General features: G+C 55.2%; 1 protein-coding gene across 1 annotated transcript; it reads left to right on the top strand.

Annotated features, from left to right (window-relative positions):
• The first annotated feature begins 4,753 nt into the window (after window positions 1–4,753).
• On the top strand, window positions 4,754–17,627 carry DENND2D (DENN domain containing 2D). The gene is made up of 12 exons (XM_054803862.1): window positions 4,754–4,930; window positions 8,580–8,764; window positions 9,226–9,338; window positions 9,437–9,506; window positions 10,643–10,720; window positions 10,812–10,952; window positions 12,864–13,012; window positions 13,168–13,345; window positions 13,799–13,840; window positions 14,220–14,310; window positions 15,323–15,562; window positions 16,713–17,627. Exons 1-12 carry the CDS (start codon window positions 4,876–4,878, stop codon window positions 16,772–16,774), a joined length of 1,404 nt encoding a protein of 467 aa, XP_054659837.1. The 5' UTR covers window positions 4,754–4,875; the 3' UTR covers window positions 16,775–17,627.
• The last annotated feature ends 3,052 nt before the right edge of the window (window positions 17,628–20,679 follow it).

Consider the following 20,679-nt stretch of genomic DNA (forward strand, 5'->3'; position numbering starts at 1 on the left):
AACCGGTTATCTGATCCCGGCAGCTCTGGTGTAAACTTAGCATGGCCTTTCGGAAAGTACTTGCTGTGGCAAAACACGCAGTAAATCACTGTTCTGAATGCCAACAATATTTTGAGATTAGCAAATCTTACAGAGCTCCTTGGGTTAAAGCTCGTTTTGGGGTCGTGGTTTGCAGCCCTGCCAGTGTAACTGAGGGGCTCTCGCCACCCCGGTACCCATCAGCCCCCAGGGATTACACCAAGCTGTAAATGCTTCTTGCTCTATGGAGGAGATGGGGCAAGGTCTGGGGTCAGCACTGGGTGTGGGGCTGCAGGATGCCCATGCTCACGTGGGTGCCCACCCTGCGCTGCCGAGGAGCAGGACCAACCCTCTGATTTCCCTGCCCTCCCCTTCCCAGCCTGCTCATCCCAGCTTGGAAAATCCCCAATTTCCTCCTTTTTTTTAATCAAGTAGCAAAACCAGCTTCCCAGTGGCTGCCCTGGCCCTCTCCAGCATTGTCCCATGCTCCCCAGGGTGAGCCACCGTGACCCCCAGCACCATCACCCCAGCCCCTGATCCCTGGTGTCCCCAGCACCCCCGGCACTGACAGGTCACCTAACCACAACACTTTGGGATGAGGATGCCCAGGACTTTGCAAAAGCCCCCCAGAAGGTTGGACCCCGGTGCCACCACCTGCCTCCAGATGTGCCATGAGTTTCCCAAGCTCAGCTGAGGGATAATTCTGCACCAGGACCCTGCCTGTGGGACAAAGAGGAGAGAGGAGAAGTTTGAATTGGGCAGATAAAGGGGCAGCAAGTACCTAGAAGCCAAATCCAGGGGCTTCCAGATGGAAAATCAGCCATAGGCTTTGCACGTGACTAAACCCTGAAACATGCTCCTAAGGCCAAAATGGCCCAGAGTTGGCATTTTAACCCAGGACGAGTCACTGGCTCAGTACAGGAGAGACTGGGGAAAATCCTGTGCTACACCTGAGGCTGGGCTCTGCGGCTCGACCCTTTCCATCTATGGATGCCCGCTTGCAAACAGCGATGCCAGCCCAGCCAGGAGCCTGTAAACTGAGACGTCTTTGCACCTCCTGACCACTAAATGGCCTCGGAAAGGAGCAGTTTCCCTGCACTATATTTGCAAGGGGGCTGCAGCCCAGCACCCATCCTCCCTGCCCACCTAGCACTGCCCAAGCCCCTCTGCTGAACACCACCTCCAAGAAATCCTAAAGGTGGATTGAAATGGTTGGGATTAATACCCTTAGGTGCAAGGAAAAATGGCCAGATTAGCTTTGTTTTCTAATCCCCAGGAGTTTTGCAACCCCCGCTGCAACCACCACGCAAGAAATGGTCCCTAAAGCTTTTTTTCATGCAAAAATGTGCAGCCTTTGGGGTCTGTGACTTGGACTTGGGCTCTCTGCACGCCAGCAACTGGAGCAGGGGTGGCTTTGGGGGATCAGGGATGCGCCTTGTTAAGAAGCCACGATTTTAGTGACCCATGAGGGTCGACATGTCTTCTGCTTGCTGAGCGTGGGTTTGCTTTGCTTCTGGTCGTGGGCCAGAGTGTCCCAGCTGGCTCTCAGCCTCCCTGTCCTGGCAGCCCCCCTGCACCCACAAGGATCAGGGGGAAGGGGAGCAGGCAGAGGGTGTTACCTGGCACCCCATTTTGGGGAGCTGGGAGTGATCACCAAGCACTGAACACAGCAGCGAGCAAAGCATCAGTAGCAGAAATGGTGCAAACACAAGTGAACTGAACCCACACATCCTCAACCCAAGTGCAAACCTCCCACGAGCCAGATAACCAGAGAAAAAAGTCTCTCCGGAGGAAGGTCCCCTCTCCCACAAGGTCTCCCGGAGATGTTTCTTCGCTCTAATGCTGCCATCCAGTGGGAGAAACTCCCTGGCATGGGAAAGGCTGGAAACCAGGACCTTGGGGTCCCCAGCCCCAAGGGGGGCACCCACCACCACCATCAGCCTCGGGCTGCCCTCGGGGACCTCCCTGCCAGGGGTGCTGCAGCCAAACCTGACTTTCCATCTCCAAGCCCCGACCTCAGCCTGGCTGCTATGGGCAAAATAAAATCCATTTGCACACCACACGCTCGAGCTGCTCCAGCACCCTCCCAAAACACAGCACCCAGCAAGGGGACAGGGAAGGGGTGAGGATGAACCAGGATGAGGAAAGGGGGAGCAAGCCAAGCCTTCTTCGAGTGTTGGAGGAGGCTGAGGAACTGCGGTGCAAGCAGGGTCCCAGCGGTGAGGACACTCCAGTCCCAGTGCAATGGAGTCCCACGGGATGCTCACAACGGTGTCCCCCAGCCATCAGATATTTGCAGTCTGAACACATCACGCCCACAGAAAGCTGAATTCCAGCATGTATTCATCAGCACTGGGGCTGCAAGGAGAAAGGAAAAAAAAGAAAAAAAGGAAAAAGAAAAAAAGAAAAAAAAGGAAAAAAACCCCACAAAACTCCCCAGGTTTTGTTCAGGAAAGCGAAATGACTTTGGCAGTGGCAATGGAGCAGCGCGACAGCAAGTGTTGCATCCGCAGTGGCCAGCAGCCCCAAGGATCCCACAATGTGCCTGTTTGTTGTCCCGGTGGGTGGCTGGCTTCCCGCAGAAAGGAGCTTTCAGTGGGAATATTCAGAAGTTCAACCTCTTTCAGCAGCGCAAGGTTTGCTGGATTGTGCGATGGGCACAAAGGGACAGTGTTTCCTCGGGAGCGGGGAGGTTTTGTGGCTGGGAACACGGCTCTTTTCTTCCCCGCACAGAAGCCGTCTGAGCGGAGGCAAGGCGTTATCGAGGCGGGATCGTAGTCAGACACTTGCCTTAAAGGGAGAAAGCAGAAAAGATTTGTGTATATGGGAAAAAATAAAAGAATTTGGGGATTTCTTTTGGCTGAAAGCAGCAGCTGTTTTCCCAAGGTGGCTCCAGTTTCCAGGAAAGCAGGGATTTTCCTCCAAAATCAAGGGGGAAAACCCCTAACTTTTTATTTTCCTTTCGTGCCAAGAGGAAACTTCTCCTGGGAACAAGCCCTGTGCACAAATAAACAAACTGCCCTCTCCTCCGGGAAGCACAAGTGCTCTTCCACCCACTCCAGATCAGCCAGAAACCATCCCCTGGACCAGCAGTTCCCTGATAACCCCAGAGAGGCAGCAGCATCCCAGCCAGGTCAGAGGCACGTGCCCTGTGGGGACGCGTTTCAAAAGCATCTGCCACCACTGCAAGCAGGCAAAGGCCATTTCTCTCAGCTGCAAACTCACCCTCAAACGCCAGCCCACGCTCCGGGAAGGGGATGGGAGGTGTTGCAAAATATGAAAGGAGGAGATTTGGTGTAGGAAATCTGGTCTACATCTGCAAACAGCCACTCTCCAGCGTTAGGGCTGAGAACAGTGCACAGCTCATCACACCACACCTTAAAAGCCCTGTAACCCATAGCTGTGCCCAAAGCCCCTTCTGTGTGTTTAATTAGTGCATAAGCACTGCATAAAAATGGCAGAGGAAATATTAGGGGTGTGGACAGGCTAAGTAAGGGAAAAAGGGTTTTGGTTTTTTTTTTTTTTTAAAGATATCGCTGGTTTTAAAGAGACTTTCCTTGTTGGTGGGTCTGGAGTGGTAAAATCACCCCACAAAGGCGAGCAGCTCCACAGGCATCCCGGCTGCATGCCCGGGATGGAGCAGTAGTATCACAGTGCTAACGAACTCCTCTCCCTTCCTGTAACGAAGACCGATGGCAACCAGCCTCGAGCCCAAGAGTTGGCCAAGGCGCCTCTGAGTCACTCTGAGAGGGGGAATAAATCTCTGCCCAATGGAGAAACGCCAGCCCGAGGGAAAGCACAACCCGGCCGGCGTTCCCAAGCAGAGTCAAGACAAGCTTGCAGCCGATGGCCATGGAAATGAAAGCACGGTGGCATCGTCAGGGCGGCTCGGCTGACTCCCCATCACAGTGCAGAGCGGGAGACCCCAAAACCTCTGTCCCCTGGAGGGGATGGTTAAGTGTCATCCCTGGCCTGCAGCAGCTGCACTGGGCACCGTCCCCGGGACAAGCAGGTTTCTGGGGAGAAAAGGGAGGCAGGGAGGCCAGAGCAGGGCTCAGGCAGGGATAGGGATGCTGGAGATTTGGGGCAGAGCACTTTGTCCCCTGCAATGTAGGGCAAAGCCACCCTTGTCCCGGGGGTCCCTGTCCCGTTTCCCACCCTGTGCCAAGGGGTGCCCTGTGCCCCTGCCCGGGCTGTGCCTGGCTCCCCGCCGGGATGCCCAGCCCCGTGTGCGGGGGTGCTCAGCTCCCCCCCCACGCCCGGTGCTCCTGGAACCCCCCTATCCAGGTCCCTCCCGGGAGCCCCGTGCTTGGTGCTCCTTGCTCCCCCGTGCCCAGTGCTCCCGCTGTCCCCATGCCCGGTTCCTTCTGCTCCCTCATGCCCAGCTCCTCCTGGTATCCTCGTACCCAGGGGTGCTCCCGGCTCCCCCATTCCCGGTGCCCCCGGGACCGCCATGCCCGGGTGCTCTCGGTGCCCGGCGCTCCCAATATCCCCGTGCCCGGTGTTCCCGGCAACTCTGCAATCAGGTGCTCCCGGTCCCACCCCCCTTTCCCGATGCTCCCGGGACCCCCATGCCCAGTTCTCCCGGCTCCCCGTGCCCGGCGCTCCCGGGACCCCCCGTGCCCAGGTGCCCCCGCTCCCGGGACGGGCTCCCCGTGCCCCGGCCGGTGCCAGGTGCGGCCCGCCGCCCCCCCCCCCGCTCCTCCTTTCCGCTCCTCTCCGCCCCGTCTCGTCCCTCCCCTCCCCCGGGAAAGCGAAAGCGCGGCGGGCGGAAGCCGAAGCTCCTCGCCGGGCCGCGCCGCTCCGCACCGGGGCCGCTCCGGGGCCGCACCGGGGCCGCTCCGCGCCGGGGCTACCATGGCCTCCATCGGCAACTTCTTCCGACGGAGCCTGCGGCGCTCCCGCCGCAGAGGTGAGGGTCGGGAGGGGACGCCGGGAAGCACAGCCCCGCGTCGGGCTGCGGGAGGTGCCGGTGCTGGTGGCGGTGCCGGTGCCGGTGCGGGTATGGGTGCGGGTATGGGTGCGGGTATCGGTGCCGGTGCGGGTATGGGTGCGGGTATCGGTGCGGGTATCGGTGCCGGCCCCCGGACCGCGGCTGCGGGAGCCGACGGCAGCCGGCGCAGCGGGGACTTTCCCGGGCAGCGCAGCGCAGCGCGGCCACGCCGGGTGGGACCGCCGGTATGGGGACCGGCACCGGCACCGGCTCGGTCCCCTCCAGCCCTGCCCGTACGCGCTCCCCAGCGGAGCCCAGCTCGGGCCGTCTGCCCCCGGGGCTTACCCCATCTCCCGGGGCTTGCTCCATCCTCAGGGGCTTACCCCAGCCCCCGGCAGTGCACCCCATCTCCCAGGAGCACACCCCATGCCTGGGGGTTCAGCCCATCCCGGGAGCTGCACCCCACCCCCTGGGAGCCTTTCTAGTCCCAAATGAGTCTCCCCCATCCCCGGGTGGGGGTTCCCAATCCCCTGGGGGGTGCCCCATCCCAGGGGCAGCCCCCCAGGCTCCCTATGACCACATCCCCCAAAGCTTTCCCAGCAGTCTGCCCACCAAGCGCAGTGTTGCAGGGCATGGAGCGGACATCCGTGGGGGGCACGGTGCCCCCCGAGGTGGGTCAGTGTTGCAGAGCCTTTAGAGAATGGTGCAGAAATCGGTCCTTTGGGAACTGTGAGCTTTTCTGAGATACAGGATGGATTGTCGCGGTTTTCTCGACGGCCATATCTCAAACCACAGCACAGCAGGTTGGGACAACCTGTGGATTTGGGGGGGGGGCTTACCGCAAGCCGCCCCCTCAGGTCTGTTTTGTGCTGGCTGGCTCTTGCTCAGGGTATGATATATATTTTTCCAAGCTCAGCAGAAGAGGTTTGATAAAGCAAAAGCCATTTCCTCTCTGCTGGGGCAGGTGGGTGGCTGCATGGCGTAGGAAACAGAGCTCCCCTGCAAACCGTCACAGGGGCCAGTAAAGTTCGGCATGCTGCAGCCTGGGACTTTTCCGGGAGTAAAGAAACTGGTTGTGCCACATGACGACGTGGGTCAGAGCACAGCCCTCGGCAGATAAGAAAACACAGCCTGGTCAGGGAAGCTGGTTGTGCAGCAAAATGTCTTTTTCTGCTAGTGCTGGCGGCGCCGGTGCCATTTCCGCATGGGCAAGGGTGCACTGCAGCAGCCTTTGCCCTCTCTGTGCCCAGGGAAGGGAGGGGTGAAAATCCACAGCACCGGCAGCCGGTTGCCATCCGGAAGCTGTGTGAGCCCCCACAGCCACCTGGCTTGTTCCCCTCCCACTGCTGGGGGGGCTGTGGGCTGGTCCCCAAGTCTTCCCCACTTGGGCTACAGGAGAGTTGTTGGCCAAAGCTCCTGTGACAGTGGCTTGTGTCCCCCAGGACATGCAAGGGACTGCAAATCCTGCCAGTTTGGGGGAGTGCTGGGACCTCTGATGCCACATTAAACCCATGCAATACTGCATGATGGTGCCTGGCCCCATCTTCCAGCCCAGGGATGGGGTATTATGGTCTTGGAGGGATTTAGGCTCTGCCAGAGAGAGCTTTGCAACCAGATCCAGCACAGGGGAGCGCTGCCAGGTGATGCCACACTTTTGGCAGGGCTTGCTGTGCCAAGTCACGCTTTAGACAGGCGCGTGGGTCCATCTATGAGAGGCAGACCCACAGCCCCGCATGACCAGCCTCCCCGGAGCGGTGGGTTTTACTTGGCTGTTTGAAAACGCCATGGACATGATGCAAATCCCGCCCTTGCTTGAGAGCACATCTTGTATTCTCTGAAATACAGGATGGGACTGGATAGGCAGGATTTAACCAGACTTTCACCTTACCCTGGCAATCTGCGATGGGAAAACAACTGACACCGGTGTCGAGCAAGGCTGGGGGATGCCAGCAGCCCTCCCCGCTGCACAGCCCGATTCCTTGCGGTCCCCCCAGCCACAACCTGCCCCAGCCCTGTAGGCGAGATTGGACTGAAGCCATTGCTGGAGCATCCCAAGGAGGAGCAGGAGAAGCAAAGCACATCTTGTCGACCTTTATTCCCTGTCCCGGAGCACTTTGCTGGGCTGTCATCTGAGTGATCCCCATCGAGAACAAACCAGAGGTGTCTGCAGCTGGGTCTCATCCTCGAGATGCTCCTGGGCTTCCCCCTGCAGTGAAGGGACCTCTTCCAGAAGAATTTCACCTTGCCAAGAGGAAGGGCTTTGCAAGTGGAGGTGGAGTGGCCTCAGGGTGCACGTGGGGGGTGGCTTCATGCATCTCCCTGTCCCAATCTGGGAAAGATGTTTCTTGTCCCTGGGAAAGGACATCCCATGATGGGACTGCGAGTGTCACCTCTTCAGATGAGCTTTTTGCTCCTCTTGGCTCCCAATGACCTAGAGCAAAGGCTGGAAAGGTGTTTCCAGACTAAAGGAGGCGGCTACAGAGCCAGAGGGGATACACGGGATGGGGTATCCACCAGCACTGCTTTCAGAGGAGGATGTCATGCACAGGGGAGAAGGATGATGGGAGCAGCCAGCCATGGTCATGCCTTACCCTGCTGAGCTGCGGCAGAACCAAAAAAGCCCAGGTTAAACTCTGGGATGCAGAGACAAATTGCAAGAGTCAGTTGTTTCATCCAGCCATGTGTTTATTTTCCTGTCTGTTATTCCTAGGAGCAGCTCAAGCATTTTTGTTCCAGCTGCCCACTGTAATCAGAGCTGAGACCAAGCCTGGGCCAGTTTTGGTGCCAGGAACCTGGGATTTAGAGAGTTGCAAGTGGCTGCTGGGAGAGGGAAGAGCTGTGGCATGGCCTGGCTGCAGCTTCCTGATGGCATTTAACTCCTCTTCTTCCCATCCCTCGGATCTCGCTGCCCTGCCACAATCATCCCAGGGCCCTTGGAGATGTCGGTTTGGGCACTTTTCACTCTTATTTCTAGTTTTTCGGGTTGTGACAGCTGATGCTCTGCGGCTGTGCTCCCCAACCAGCCGAACAAGAAATGGAATGTAATCTCAGGGAATTGCTTTGCTTTGGGAGCTGTGGTTTAGGGAAAACCCTTGAGTATCTCATTTGCAAACAGCAGTTCCCAGGACTGAGGATATCTGGCTGGGAGAGGTTGGGATTCATCTTGGTGGAGCCGTTGGAGGTGCTCGAACAAGATCTGTGCTGTTTGTTTGCTGTTTTTTTCCCTAAGGGAATAAAATTAACTGCTATAAAAGCATTCGCACTCCTTCCCGCAGATGCTTTCTGCAGAGACTGTCTGCTCTCCGCCATCCCACATGCCAGCTTTGCTCTGGGTGTCCATCTGTCCTCGCTGGGATGGGGCAAAGGAGCGCTGGGGGTGTCTGATGGCATTTTGATTTTTCCAAAAGACTCATAAAAGCCATTTCTCTTTCCTTTCCATGTCCTGTGCCTGCGTGTCCCCAGCTGTTCACTGTCAGGGACCAAAACACGCTGCGCACCAGGTCCTGGTTCCCTCCAGCCACTTTGGCCGGTTCATGTGTAGCTCTGCATCTCCTCTCCAGCCATCAGGACACCTCCTGGCCTTTCATTTCACTCTGCTCTGGTTTTTGGGCTTTATTTTTGGCTACAGAAGGAAAAGAGGAGGCCTCTGCTGCAGAAAACAACCCCTCACGGGTGCCGCAGGGGAAACCAAGAGAGCGGACCTCCATCCTCTATTCTGCTGGACAGTTTTTCTTCGAGTACCTGGTGGTGGTGTCACTGAAGAAGATGTCAGATGGACGTTATGAACCCAAGATAACCTACCAGTTCCCAAAGGTATTTAGTCCCGTGTTTCCAGAAAGATGAGTTTTCTGAATTTAGATGAAAAGGGGATGTTGCTCCTTCCCCATCACTAGAGCCGGGGAAGGAGAACAGAAAAATACCCCCATGCCCTGGAGTTGCAAACCCAAACCGCAGGAGAAAAATCCCAGGGGTGCTCCCTGGTCTTCCATCCCAAAAGGGGTGACCATGGCAGCAAAATCACACCTTGGGGAGGTGGCACAGGAGAAGACCCCATGTTTGCAGAGAGGTCCCTGCGTGCCTCTGCTTTGCCCCTCTATCCATGGGGTAGAAGAGTCAAAAATCGGATTTTTGGGAGATGCTTGTCCAGGAATGTGCAGGCACCCTCTGCGTCGATCTAAGCAGGGGGTTGCTTTGGGACACACCCCATCGCACCCCATCCCCTGGGGCTCTGGGCACCCTCCATCACCCTGACTCTTGGCATCGCTTCGTTCCAGCGTGAGAACCTGCTGAAGGGCCAGAAGGAGGAGGAGGAACGTCTCTTGCAAGCCATCCCCCTCTTCTGCTTCCCTGATGGCAACAACTGGGCCCCTGTCACTGAGTTCACCAGGTAAGTGCCCCACCACGGGGTCTCGTCTGTGGTTTCTCACCCCTGAGGGCTGTGGGCTGGAAAAGCCATCCGTCCCCATGTGTTGTCTCTCCTTGCAGCGAAACCTTTTCTTTCGTCCTGACCAACGTGGATGGCAGCAGGAAGATCGGCTACTGCAGGCGGCTGCTGGTGAGCATCCCATCGCCCGTACGGCCATCGCTGGGTCAGTGGTGGCCGTGCCACCCCATCCCCATGGTGGGACACAGTGCCTTCTGCCATGCCCAAAGTACAGCTCTCGGGGACATGCCTTAGAAAGCCACTTGCCTTGACAAAGCTGATGCCAAGCAGCAAGGGGGTGCTCAAAGGGATTTTTTTTTTTTTTTTTTGAGCTTTTTTTCTGCTGGGGCATCAGTTGGATGCTGGATGGAGGAAAGCAGCCTTTGCTGTAGCCCAGGGCTGGCCTGAAATGCAACCAGGAGATGGGACGGTTGGGAGGTGCTGTTCCCCATACTGGTGGTCGCTGCCTCCCCACCTATCTCCCACAGCTTCCCCAGCTCCTTTCCCTTGGCTGCAGCGGTCAGGACGGCTGCAAATCCCACTTGGGATCAAGATGGGGATACGCCTGTGCCCATCCAGGTGCCAAGGAGCCGGGTGCCCTCAGCCCCGTCCCCAAAAATTGCTTCTGAACAGTGGCTGCTTTTCTCAACTCATGGATTTGGCCAGCTCGGGGGCTGCAAGGTGCGATGGAGATCTTCCTTGGCTGCTGACTTACACACAGCCTGCTTAGATAGGGACGTAAAGCCAAATGGCACGGCTTGGTGATGTGCTGGATCCCACCACCCTTCCATTCCCTGGCAAACCTGCCCACTGCTGCAGCCAGGGCTGAGCTCTGGCTGTTTGAACTGGGTGTCAGGAGGGCTGAAAGCACAGAGAGCAAACGGACCCAGGATAGTCCAGTTGGAAAGGGAAAAAAAACGCCTGGGTGCTCATCCTGCCGGTCCCTGGTTCAGCAGGAGGCAGGATGAGCCCCAGGGATGGTGGGGGAGGACGTCTCGGAGGATGCGTGTCTGGAGGGGAGGAAAGTTTGGGAATATGCCAAAGGGCTTTGCACCAAAATTATTAACAGCTTTGGCATATGAATTGCCTTCTGCTGGAACCCCCGGCTTTTACAGCATCAGCTGCACCCTTGGCCTGAGCCCCAGCTCTGAGAATCCCCCAGCGAGTGATTGGGTATCCTGGGGGGAGCAAGTGGGGTGAGGGGGGGGGTCTCTGGGGAGAGCACGGAGGTGGTGAGATGCTCTAACCCTTTTCCCACCCTATTCCAGCCATCCGGCCGCGGTGTCCGCCTCCCTGAGGTCTTCTGCATCATCAGCTGCCTGGGCTGCTTCGGGCTCTTCTCCAAGGTAGGGATGTGGCTCCGTCTGGCACGGTGGTGGCCCAGGCAGCAACTGCGTTGCCTTCCAGGGTTTCACACCTCACTTTTTTGTCTCCCAGATCCTGGATGAGGTGGAGAAGAGGCGCCAGATCTCTATGGCTGTGATTTACCCCTTCATGCAGGGCCTTCGGGAATCACCCTTCCCAGCTCCAGGGAAAACTGTCACCATTAAAAGCTTCATCCCTGAGTCGGGCACGGAGGTTGGTGGGGGTCTCGGGGGCTCAGTGGCACCTCCTGGACTGCTCCGACATGGGGAGCCTGGGATATCGCTGGGCGCATCCTCCACACCTGCAGCACACATGGGTGCTCGCTGGAGCAGTGGGTGGTGGGTCGGGCTGCCGGGGGCCTCGTGCCCTGGGAATATGGGTGCCACCTCCCTCTTTGTCGAGGAGGAGAGCAGCAAGCAGTGAGGATGAGGATGGAGCCCATCTACAGGTGATGCTGCCCCATCCTTGCAAGCAGCATCTTTGCAGCTCCATCAGCCTCGCGCTGGAGCTGCCAGCACAAAACCTCCCCGGACACTGTTTAACACATCGGTGCTTGCACAGCCTTTATGTCAGAACGGTGCATCACACCGGGGGCCGTGGAGCGGGGCTGGCTGCACCCCGCTCGTCAGCCGGCGTTCGCACCTCCAGGTGCAGCACGTGGGGCTGTTGGGGTGCGCAGTGGTGCTGGGGCCATTGTGGGGTGTCGCAGGCTGCAGCTTCCCCTCCGCAGCACTCAGCTCTCAGCGTCGGCACCCGCCCTGGTTTAGCATCACGAGCAGGCAGCGGCATGGCACAGGCGTGCGGCAAGCCCGGCCCTTACCTGTGGAAAGGAGATCTGATGCGGGCACGGTGCCCACGGGGCTCATCTCACCCACGCACGGCCCAGGCTCGCACAGGCAGAGCCTTTTCTTTTGCTTTTTCTTTCTCTTGTGGCAAAGCTGGGGTGGAAAAAGGGGGAGGATCTGCCTTGGCACCAGGCAAAATAACCTTAGTGCTGAGCATCCCAGGGATATGTCCTGCCAGAGTGGGTCTTGAGAGCAAGATCTCTCCTCTGTAGTGCAATTTAGCAGCTGGCTATCAAATTGCAAGAGATTTCTTCATCCAGGAAGGCTTGTGCAAGGGTTTTCCAGGTTGCTCAATGCTCTGGCCATGGGCCGTGGGCCAGGCTGCAGGGAGTGCGGCTGGGACGGGGAGGGAGGATGTACGAGGACGTTCTTCGAAAGAGTTGCGCTTTGGGGCTCCGGGCAGGGGCTGGAGCAAGTCAGAGAGATCAGTGAGAAAACAGGGAAAGGGGTGAAAAACAAATTCTGGGTGCTGCGCAGGCTGGGAGCTGGGGATTGTGCAGGATTTGTGCTGGAAAGGGGCTGTGAAGCCCAGCCAAGCCCTATGCTGCTGGCTGGGAAGATGCTGCTTTGCTGGAAAGGCAGTCTGGCACAGGGAGGAGGGGGATTCCCCCCCCCCCCCCCCCCCCGCAAAGCTGGGGAGAGGGGCTGGGACTGTGTCATGAGCTGCACAGTCCTGTTAACCCTTCAGTGGACACCGTCTCGGGGCTGTCCCCAGCAGGGCAGATGTATCGACCAGGTTTGGGAGCCTGTTGTCTGGGGCAAAGCCAGCAGAATAGACAGACCACCTGCAAATATCCATTAGATAATTCACTTTTGGGCCATCCTAGCTAGGAATAGATGAGCTGGTCCTGCCAGAGAGGCTTTTGAGGAAGCTTTTGTGATTTTTATAGCAAAGTCCTACCCTCATCCCTCCTCCCTTTCCTGGAAGCTGCTGCTCTCAGACAAGCTGTCAGATGCTGAGATGGGGGCAGTCCCTGCCTGTCTCCTACCAGGGACTTGTGAGCACTGGAGAAAAGAGGCATTTTGGTTAAAAATCCAGTGCCCCAATAAATAAACCCCACAGCGCACATCACCGATGGCTTCCCCTGCATCCTCAGCGCTGTACAGCTCAACTCCCCAGGCAGAACAAGATGAGGTTTGTCCCTTGCAGGAGGACATGATGCAGATGCTGCAAACTCTGGGTCATTAATTGCTCCCAAATCACCTTCTCGGGGGGTCAGGGTGGCGTGGGGGACTGTTGCGCCTCCTAAGCCAGGGTTTGGTGACTCTCCCTTGGCAGCTCATCGAGCTCACGCGGCCCGTGGATGCCCACCTGGAGCACGTGGAGTTTCAGGCTCTGCTCCAGCGGCTCAGCCCCCACCTCATCCTGCACATCTTTGCCTCCGCCGTGTTGGAGCGACGGCTCATTTTCCTGGCGGAGGAGCTGAGGTGAGTCCTCATCTGTTTATTTAAAAATAAAATGAAACAAAAAAAATCCTTGAAGAAGCACAGGATGCAGCTGAGCTGGGGGTGGGGTGTTCCCTCTGAGCAGTGAAGTTCCCTTTCCTCATGCAATGCCACCGTGGTGGCTCCTTGTCCTGCAGTGTCCTGTCACAGTGCATCCACGCAGTGGCTGCTCTCCTCTACCCCTTCACCTGGGCTCACACCTACATCCCCGTGGTCCCCGAGTGCCTGCTCGACACCGTCTGCTGCCCCACGCCCTTCATGGTCGGCATCCAGATGCGGCACCTGGAGCAGGTCCTGGACCAGCCAATGGAGGAGGTATTTCATCTGGGCAGGGGAAAGCATCTGGATGGAGGCATCAGTTAGCCTGTGACCCTAGGTTTGGGTTGGCTCTGGAGCTGAAGGCTCTGGTTGTACCCTTTTCCCATCCAGGGAGGCTGGAGATTGGGGCTTCTTCCCTGTCCCCTCCTGTTAGTACCTGGGGCAACACCTCCACGTCCCCCTGGGTGCTGCCGGCCACCCCAGGACGTGTAGCCCTGACCCTGGGGGGTGCAGGGAGCTGCTGTTGGCTGGGCCAACCATTGGCATCATCCCAGCCATGCAGAAGCAGAGAAAAGCTGTGTGGGGACAAGCCACCAAGCCTGCATCAAACACGGTCCCTCTCCTGCCACCCTCATGGGCTACAGACACACCAGTCTGATCCCAGAACGGGTGGGAGGAACGTGGCTGCCTTGGTAGGGCTAAACTTGGTCGCCCTCTGCTCTCTTTCAGGCTCTGATAGTTGACCTCTGCGAAGGGAAGATCCTCCGAGCGGTAGGTCCCCCCGTGCAGGGCGTGGGGTTGGGCTCACCTGGCCTGGGTCGCCCTGGGAAGGGCCCCTTTCCACCCCTGGTCCCAGCTACCTGGCTGCTTTCACGTTTTGGGGGCAGAGACATCTTGGTGTCGCCCATGCAAGGATAATGTCCCATGAAGGGAAGTCTCCATCCACTGCACCTCTCTTGTCATGAGCCGGAGTGGCAGGGTCCATGTGTTGGGCATCCCACTCCCAGCATCACTGCAGCACCCCACAATGATAATTAATTAATGAGCTCTGCAGGAAGCCCCGCTGGTGGGCTGCACTAACTGCTGCCTGTGACCATCTGAGATGGGTTCCCACCGGTGCCAGGTGCTTCACAGCCCCGTTGCCTTCCAGGTCGGCGACGAGGAGGAGATCTTGCCCATCAAGCTGCAGAATGAGATGCTGACGTCTCTGAACAGGCACAACAACAACAACAACATACAGAGTAAGGATGTCTCTTTATATACAGTAAAATGGATGCAAGCTGCCTTCCACAGATGGCCAGAGTCCTCAGTGAAATGGTTTTCCTAAAGAGACCTGGCCTGGGATGTTTCTGCCCCAATTTGCAATAAAATGCAGCCACAGGAGACAAATCCCTTGGCCTTTCTGCTGCCCTGTGAAACATGAGAGCAGGAACAATTGATTCTGCTGAAAAAATCAGGTCTTGCCAAAATTTGGCCTGCAAAGATGCTGCCACACTGGAAAGCAAACACAGCCAGTGCTCCCTCAGCAAAATTATCACAGAACCCCAGACTGGTTTGGGTCGGAAGGGACCTCACAGCCCATCCAGTCCCACCCCTGCCATGGGCAGGGACACCCTCCACTAGCCCACGTTGCCCAAAGCCCCATCCAACCTGGTCTTGAACACTGCCAGGGAGCCAGGGGCAGCCACAGCTTCTCTGGGCAACCTGTGCCAGGGCCTCAGCACCCTCACCGGGAAGGATTTCTGCCTCACATCCCATCTCCATCTCCCCTCCTTCAGCTTCAGGCCATTCCCCTTGGCCTGTCACTCCCTGCCCTTGGCACCAGCCCCTCTCCAGCTTTCCTGGAGCCCCTGCAGGGACTGGAAGGGGCTCTAAGGTCTCCCTGGAGCCTTCTCTTCTCCAGGCTGAACAACCCCAACTCTCTCAGCCTGTCCCCATAGCAGAGGTGCTCCAGCCCTCCGATCATCTCCGTGGCCTCCTCTGGACTCACTCCAACAGCTCCATGTCCTTCTTGTCCTGGGGACCCCAGAGCTGGACACAGCACTGCAGGGGGGTCTCACCAGAGCGAAGCAGAGGGGCAGAATCCCCTCCCTTGACCCAAGATCCTCCGATCTTGGCTTACTGGTGCACGGAGGTTTTAAGTCTAATTTCTAAGGATGCAGACAGAGATGAACCAGCCAGGTTAAAATAGGACCGTCCTTTCTGTGTCCAGAGGTCCCATCCCCACCTCTCGTGCTCCTTGTCCTCTTCCAGCATCTGAGCAGGTGAACACGCTCGTCTCCGAAGCCTTTGTGCAATTCTTCGTCCGAATTGTTGGCCACTACGCCTCACACATCAAGTGGAGTAAAAACGGCTCAGGCACTTTCCAGGAGCGAGCTTTCTACAAAGCCATCACCTCCAAGAACAACCGCAAGTTTGTGAAGAAGTTTGTGAAGACGAACATGTTTTCCCTATTTATTGAGGAAGCAGAAAAGAGCAGGATCCCACAGGAAGGTAAACGTCCCCATCTCTCCTTCCCTCTCCGGTCAGGTGAGCTCTGCAAAGCCCTGGGCTGTTTGGTTAAGGGAAAGAGATGCCCCGTGCCCAGAGAGGGATGCAGCTCGAGGCTGAGGATGCTCAGTGCCGCAAGTAGCACCCATTTGCTCACAGCAGCTGCATTTTTCTACTCCTGTCAAGCAATCAAAAAAAAAAATCCCAGGGCTCATTTTAGAGCTCATCGCTTAACTGGGGATGGGGCAGGCTTAGTGAGAGCTCAGTGTTTAGGCAAACATGCCAGCAGCAGCACAAATATTTGGCTTGGATGCAGGCAGCAGCTGGGAGCTGGCTCCTGGCTGCGCTGCCTGTGAGCCCAGACTCGTCTCTGCCACCAGCTCTGGCGCAGACCCGTGGCGGCTGGGTTGGTCCTTTTCTCTTCTTGAGGATTTATGAGGCACTGGGCAGAGTTCAGCCTCCTCCCAGCCTAGGACGAGGACAAACAGGGGAGATGGAGGTTGAAGAAGCCACCCAAAACACGTACCAGTGGCCAGAGACATCCTGGCCTGGGACTTGCCACCCCCAAGGTCTTGCTGCACTTGGAGAGAGTGCAGGAGGGCGCAGGCATCGCGCTCTATCAGTGACTGCTGTGTCGGAGCAAAGCAAACGTCCCCTCAGATGGCACCGTGTGGCAGTGAGTGGCAGATGGTGCTTGTGGTGGGTCCCTCTCCAGCCCATCTCCAGCCTGCCCAGGGGACTCGGGGACCGGCACTACCTCGTTGCTGCTTTCTCTGCCCTTTATAGGGCAGGCATGGACCTGGGTCTGCCTTGGGTTGGGAGAGAGGGATGGCACAATCCCAGCTTTCCCGTTATATTCCCAGTTTAGGTCATTTTTTTGGCTATTCGCATTCCCAGGGTCTCACACTTTCTCTCTTCTTTGTCGGTTGGAGGGGAAGCACAAAAACTGAACAGGAGAGAACGTGTGGGTTAGAAACTTACCCTAACCCAGCATAATAAAGCCCATTTTGGGTGGGTCAGAGGGATGGGTGGAATTGCAACAACCCCAATTTTGCCTGGGTCCTCACCTGGGTGCAGCTGGTGGTGGTGCAGCCCTGTATCCTCCCCAGCCCAAACGCTTGCATTTCACTAACTGACCTTTTCTCATCCACAGCGTATTTCCAGCAGAAAATAACAGAGTACCACGAACAGAAGAAGCACCGGAGAGACTCCTGAAGTCCAGCCTGAGAACACAGGAGCAGGGCTGGGACCGAGCAGTTTCCCAGCAGCAGCACCACACTGCGCAGACTCGATCCGTGCCCCGTCCAAGGACAGAGCACGCCGGACTCTGCTGGATCCGTTCACCGGTTCCTACCCATCTGTGACTTACGAGATGCGTGGGCAGCACTGAACACCAGTTTCTACCCTTTCTTTTTTCCTCAGGGCATCATTGCACTGGAAAACTCTTTTGCACAGAGCTAGAGCAGGCTGTGATTTCTTTTCCAATCTTGCTAGCAACAGGGACAAACTGCGACTCACAGTGCCCGACCCTGCGCAGAGTCTTTGGCCCCATCTGGACCTCACACAGCGAGGGAGGGAAGTCAGGGAGCTGGCTGCAGGACAACAGAGGTTGTAGAGTAATTGTTAGAGAAAAAAAAAATATATATGAGTAGGAAATAGCGCTATTTCTAATTAAAACAAACCTAGGTTTTGCAAATAAGTAACATCCTATCGATTAAGTTTCTGAGGTTTCTATTATTAACAACTGTTTCACTTTATTTTCTATCAAGATATGTTCATTGTTAAGTACCAGCAGGAACAGTTGTGGTGGATTTTAGCGGCTTCCTCTGTAGCAGCTATCTGCTTCATCAGTACCGCTTTAGAGCCCAGTTTAGCTCTTTAAAGAAACAGAAATATTCTTTTCCAACAGGTTATTTATTTGTTCTGTAAGCAAACTGTGAAGGCCACAGGGCTGTGCTTTGTAGTAGAGGGAAACAGCCGATCAACAGCTTTGGATAGGGAGGAAGTAATTGTTAAACTCAGTAGTAAAACATGTCGACATCCTCCTTGTTTCTGGTTTTGATGACAACTTCTTTTAAAACCTTGCAGTTCATTGAAGCACTGTTGCTTAAATGTGATGCCTGCAGCAGATTTAAAGCTAAATTACAGTTCTCCCCCTTTCCCAATGCACTCATCCAGGGAATAGATATTGCAGCAGGGAAAGCTGATGTTGGCTCCAGATCTGCCTGGTTCTTTCCCAGACAAACCAGGGCTAGATAACTTCTCCCAGCAAGGGCTGGGGTTGAAGGCAGAGCTTCATCCTTCTGGCTGGGATGTTCTAGCCAAGCTGCTGTATCGCTCGGTACCCACTAGACATATGCACACATGCAGATGCTGTAAAAAATACGGTTTAACACAACTTTTGCAGTGGCATTGAATGTCACAGTGAGAGATTTTACATGAACACTAAAAAATAAGCAGGCTGACTGCCAGACAGCTTTTGCTTTCAGAGCCGTTGAACACCTAATGAAAATGAGACGAGTTAGAAGGGTTGGTGCTACCTTGTGCAACTGCTGAACAAAGAATAGGTTGAAATAGGATCTTAAGTTACTTAAAGCACTTTTCCTTTTAGTACTGTTACGGAAAAAGGGACCTAGATCCATTCCCAGTGACCAGCCCAGAAAAGCATCCTTTGGGAAGCACATCAGCTCTCAGCTCAGCTTCTCAGTTGGCTACAGGACAACAAAAGGGGACAGCAGGAACAGGAGCAACCAGGCACTTTTCTGGCACTAACTTCTCTCCCCACCATCCAGCAGCAGCTTCAGAGCTACAGGTGGTGGCTGAAGATGCTGAAAAGAAATAAAAACAAGCCCAGGGGCATAATCTGTCCCAGGACCCCCAAATCTCCCCCCCCCCCAGTCCTCTCCCATCTTTCCCCTTTCGGTATGCTGTTCCTCTTCCCGACAGCTCTGTTCTTGTTTCCTAAGCCTGCATTACCGATGTCGTTCCTGATCAGCAAGTTTTAAGGGTTTCTTGAGTTGGGTTGGCCTGAACATTGAAAAGCAGCGTGATATTATCACACTTGCTTACTCACCTGACCGGTGCAATCTGGCAAGAGCTTTAACGCCCTCCCTTTAATGCCCGGAGGGTGGGCAGACCGCCTATTGCAAGAAGTATGCACATCCCTATGATCAAGATCGGCCAAGATCGGTGAAGAAAGAAGATGCTGTGCTGAAAGGGCAGATGCTGAATAAAATACCCAGTTTCTTTCTTTGAACTCAGTCTGCCTCTCTTAAACCACCTGCTTGTGGGTGGGGGCACTGTGTTTGCTGCTAGAGACACTGGGGTAAACTCAGCTGCTGCTTGCCAGGAGCACGGACACATCCAGCTGGGCTCAGGTCACACTGCAGCCTATCAGCAAAACTCCCAGCATATTTTTAAATCCTTCTTCCCGCTCAAGATTTGTCTAACACTTGATCTAAATCTACAACAGTAAATAAAACAGTGCCAAGAAATGTTTCCCTGAACTGGAAAGCGCTCATCTATTCTGCTAAATTGTTAACATAGTTCCCAGCACAGTATTAGCCAACTCACGCTTGTACAAACAACTCCCAGGCATGGTTTGGGAGTCAGCTCAGGAACGGCTCCTGATTTGTGTTTCAATTCCTGCTACGCAGCTGCCCTGCTTGGAAGATAAGTTTCATGTTATGGCATGTGTCACCCTCCGCCAGCTGGCCTCGGTGCCAGCAAATAGTCCTGGGCGTATTTAACCTCCCAGAGTCAACGCAGTTGTTATTGTTAAGCACTTTCGGATTGCTCCAGTACAGCAGTAGACACAGCTCCTACCTCTGATCACTTCCCACCTGGCTATAACCTCTGAAAATTGCTGCAGCCTTCACCTCCTGCTCTCTGGAAATGATTGAACTTCTCTGCAATGCCATTCCAAACTCAAAGACGGGGCACAGCAGCACCGGATGTACCTGGTGTATGCGGGGTAGGAAGGAAAGAGCAGAAAAATACTAGTGTGAAACAAAACTGAGACTCAGATGAAACAGCACCAGGCCCTGAGATATCTTGACCTGTCTCTCTGTGTCAAACTCCTTGCCAAGGCAAGGGAATTCCTTTACCAGTTCTTAGAAGAGGCAACACTCCAAGTAGAAATTTCCAGCTTGCCTTTACAGTTTTAGGGGAAAACTTGCTTATCAGAGAACAGTTTGTATTTGTTTTGAAGGAAGTACACTCGGACACAGGTGTTCCAGGAAGCTCAACAGGCTGCTCTTGCAAAAGCTCTTCCTTCTAAGTGTCTTCTGAATGCAACAGAAAGTGAAAAAGCATGTCACAAGATCAGGCTGAGCCCACAAAACTTCTGTCACCCTTCTCAACTCCTTGAGCAGCCCTAAGTAACCTATGATCAGTGACAGTCCATAACATACAAGTGCCAGGGTAAAGTTCATTTATTGCATTATTTATTATAGTCCTATAGTACCCATATCCATAGCAACACTTTACATGGCTTGGATTACCAGCAGTAGCTATTCCCTGATAACACTGAAACTTTAACAGGATAGAAATAGGGATTTTTTCGTGGCTGATCACGGAGGGCATTCAAACTTCCAGGTGTGAAAAGCTGAGGAAAAGGTACCCTATTGCATTTCCTGAACATCAACAGACTTGAGCTTAGACATGTTTTGTAAACAAAAGTTTGGTCCTAGACAACCCTTTAAAGACTTCAATTCTTCAGTCTGAAGCATCAGTGACAAATTATTTGGAGCAGCTTAATCTTAAAGCCCTGAAGACTGACACCATGATTCTCCTTGTTTGCCTGTCTAGAAAACCACTTGCACGCCAGGGAGGGACTTTCCAAGCGACCAAGTTTTGCACCCACTTCATGCTGATGAAAGGAAACACATGGTTTGTGAACGGGGAGACAGGCTCTCAGCACCTTAAAATCCTTCCAGACTTTGTCTTGCTCACCCCTTGAAGGGCAGCAGCAGAGCCTGGACTATCTAGATCAAACCTTCACCCAGCTGAATATGGTTAAAACTAAACAAAATAGTTACCTAAATTCCAGTTGTATCTAAAACTGTGATACTAAAGAGACAGCTGCCACCTTATACACTGGAGATGCTCCCAGTAGCAAG

The sequence above is a fragment of the Grus americana genome, chromosome 25 (assembly GCF_028858705.1).
Source record: "Grus americana isolate bGruAme1 chromosome 25, bGruAme1.mat, whole genome shotgun sequence".
Classification (NCBI taxonomy): domain Eukaryota; kingdom Metazoa; phylum Chordata; class Aves; order Gruiformes; family Gruidae; genus Grus; species Grus americana.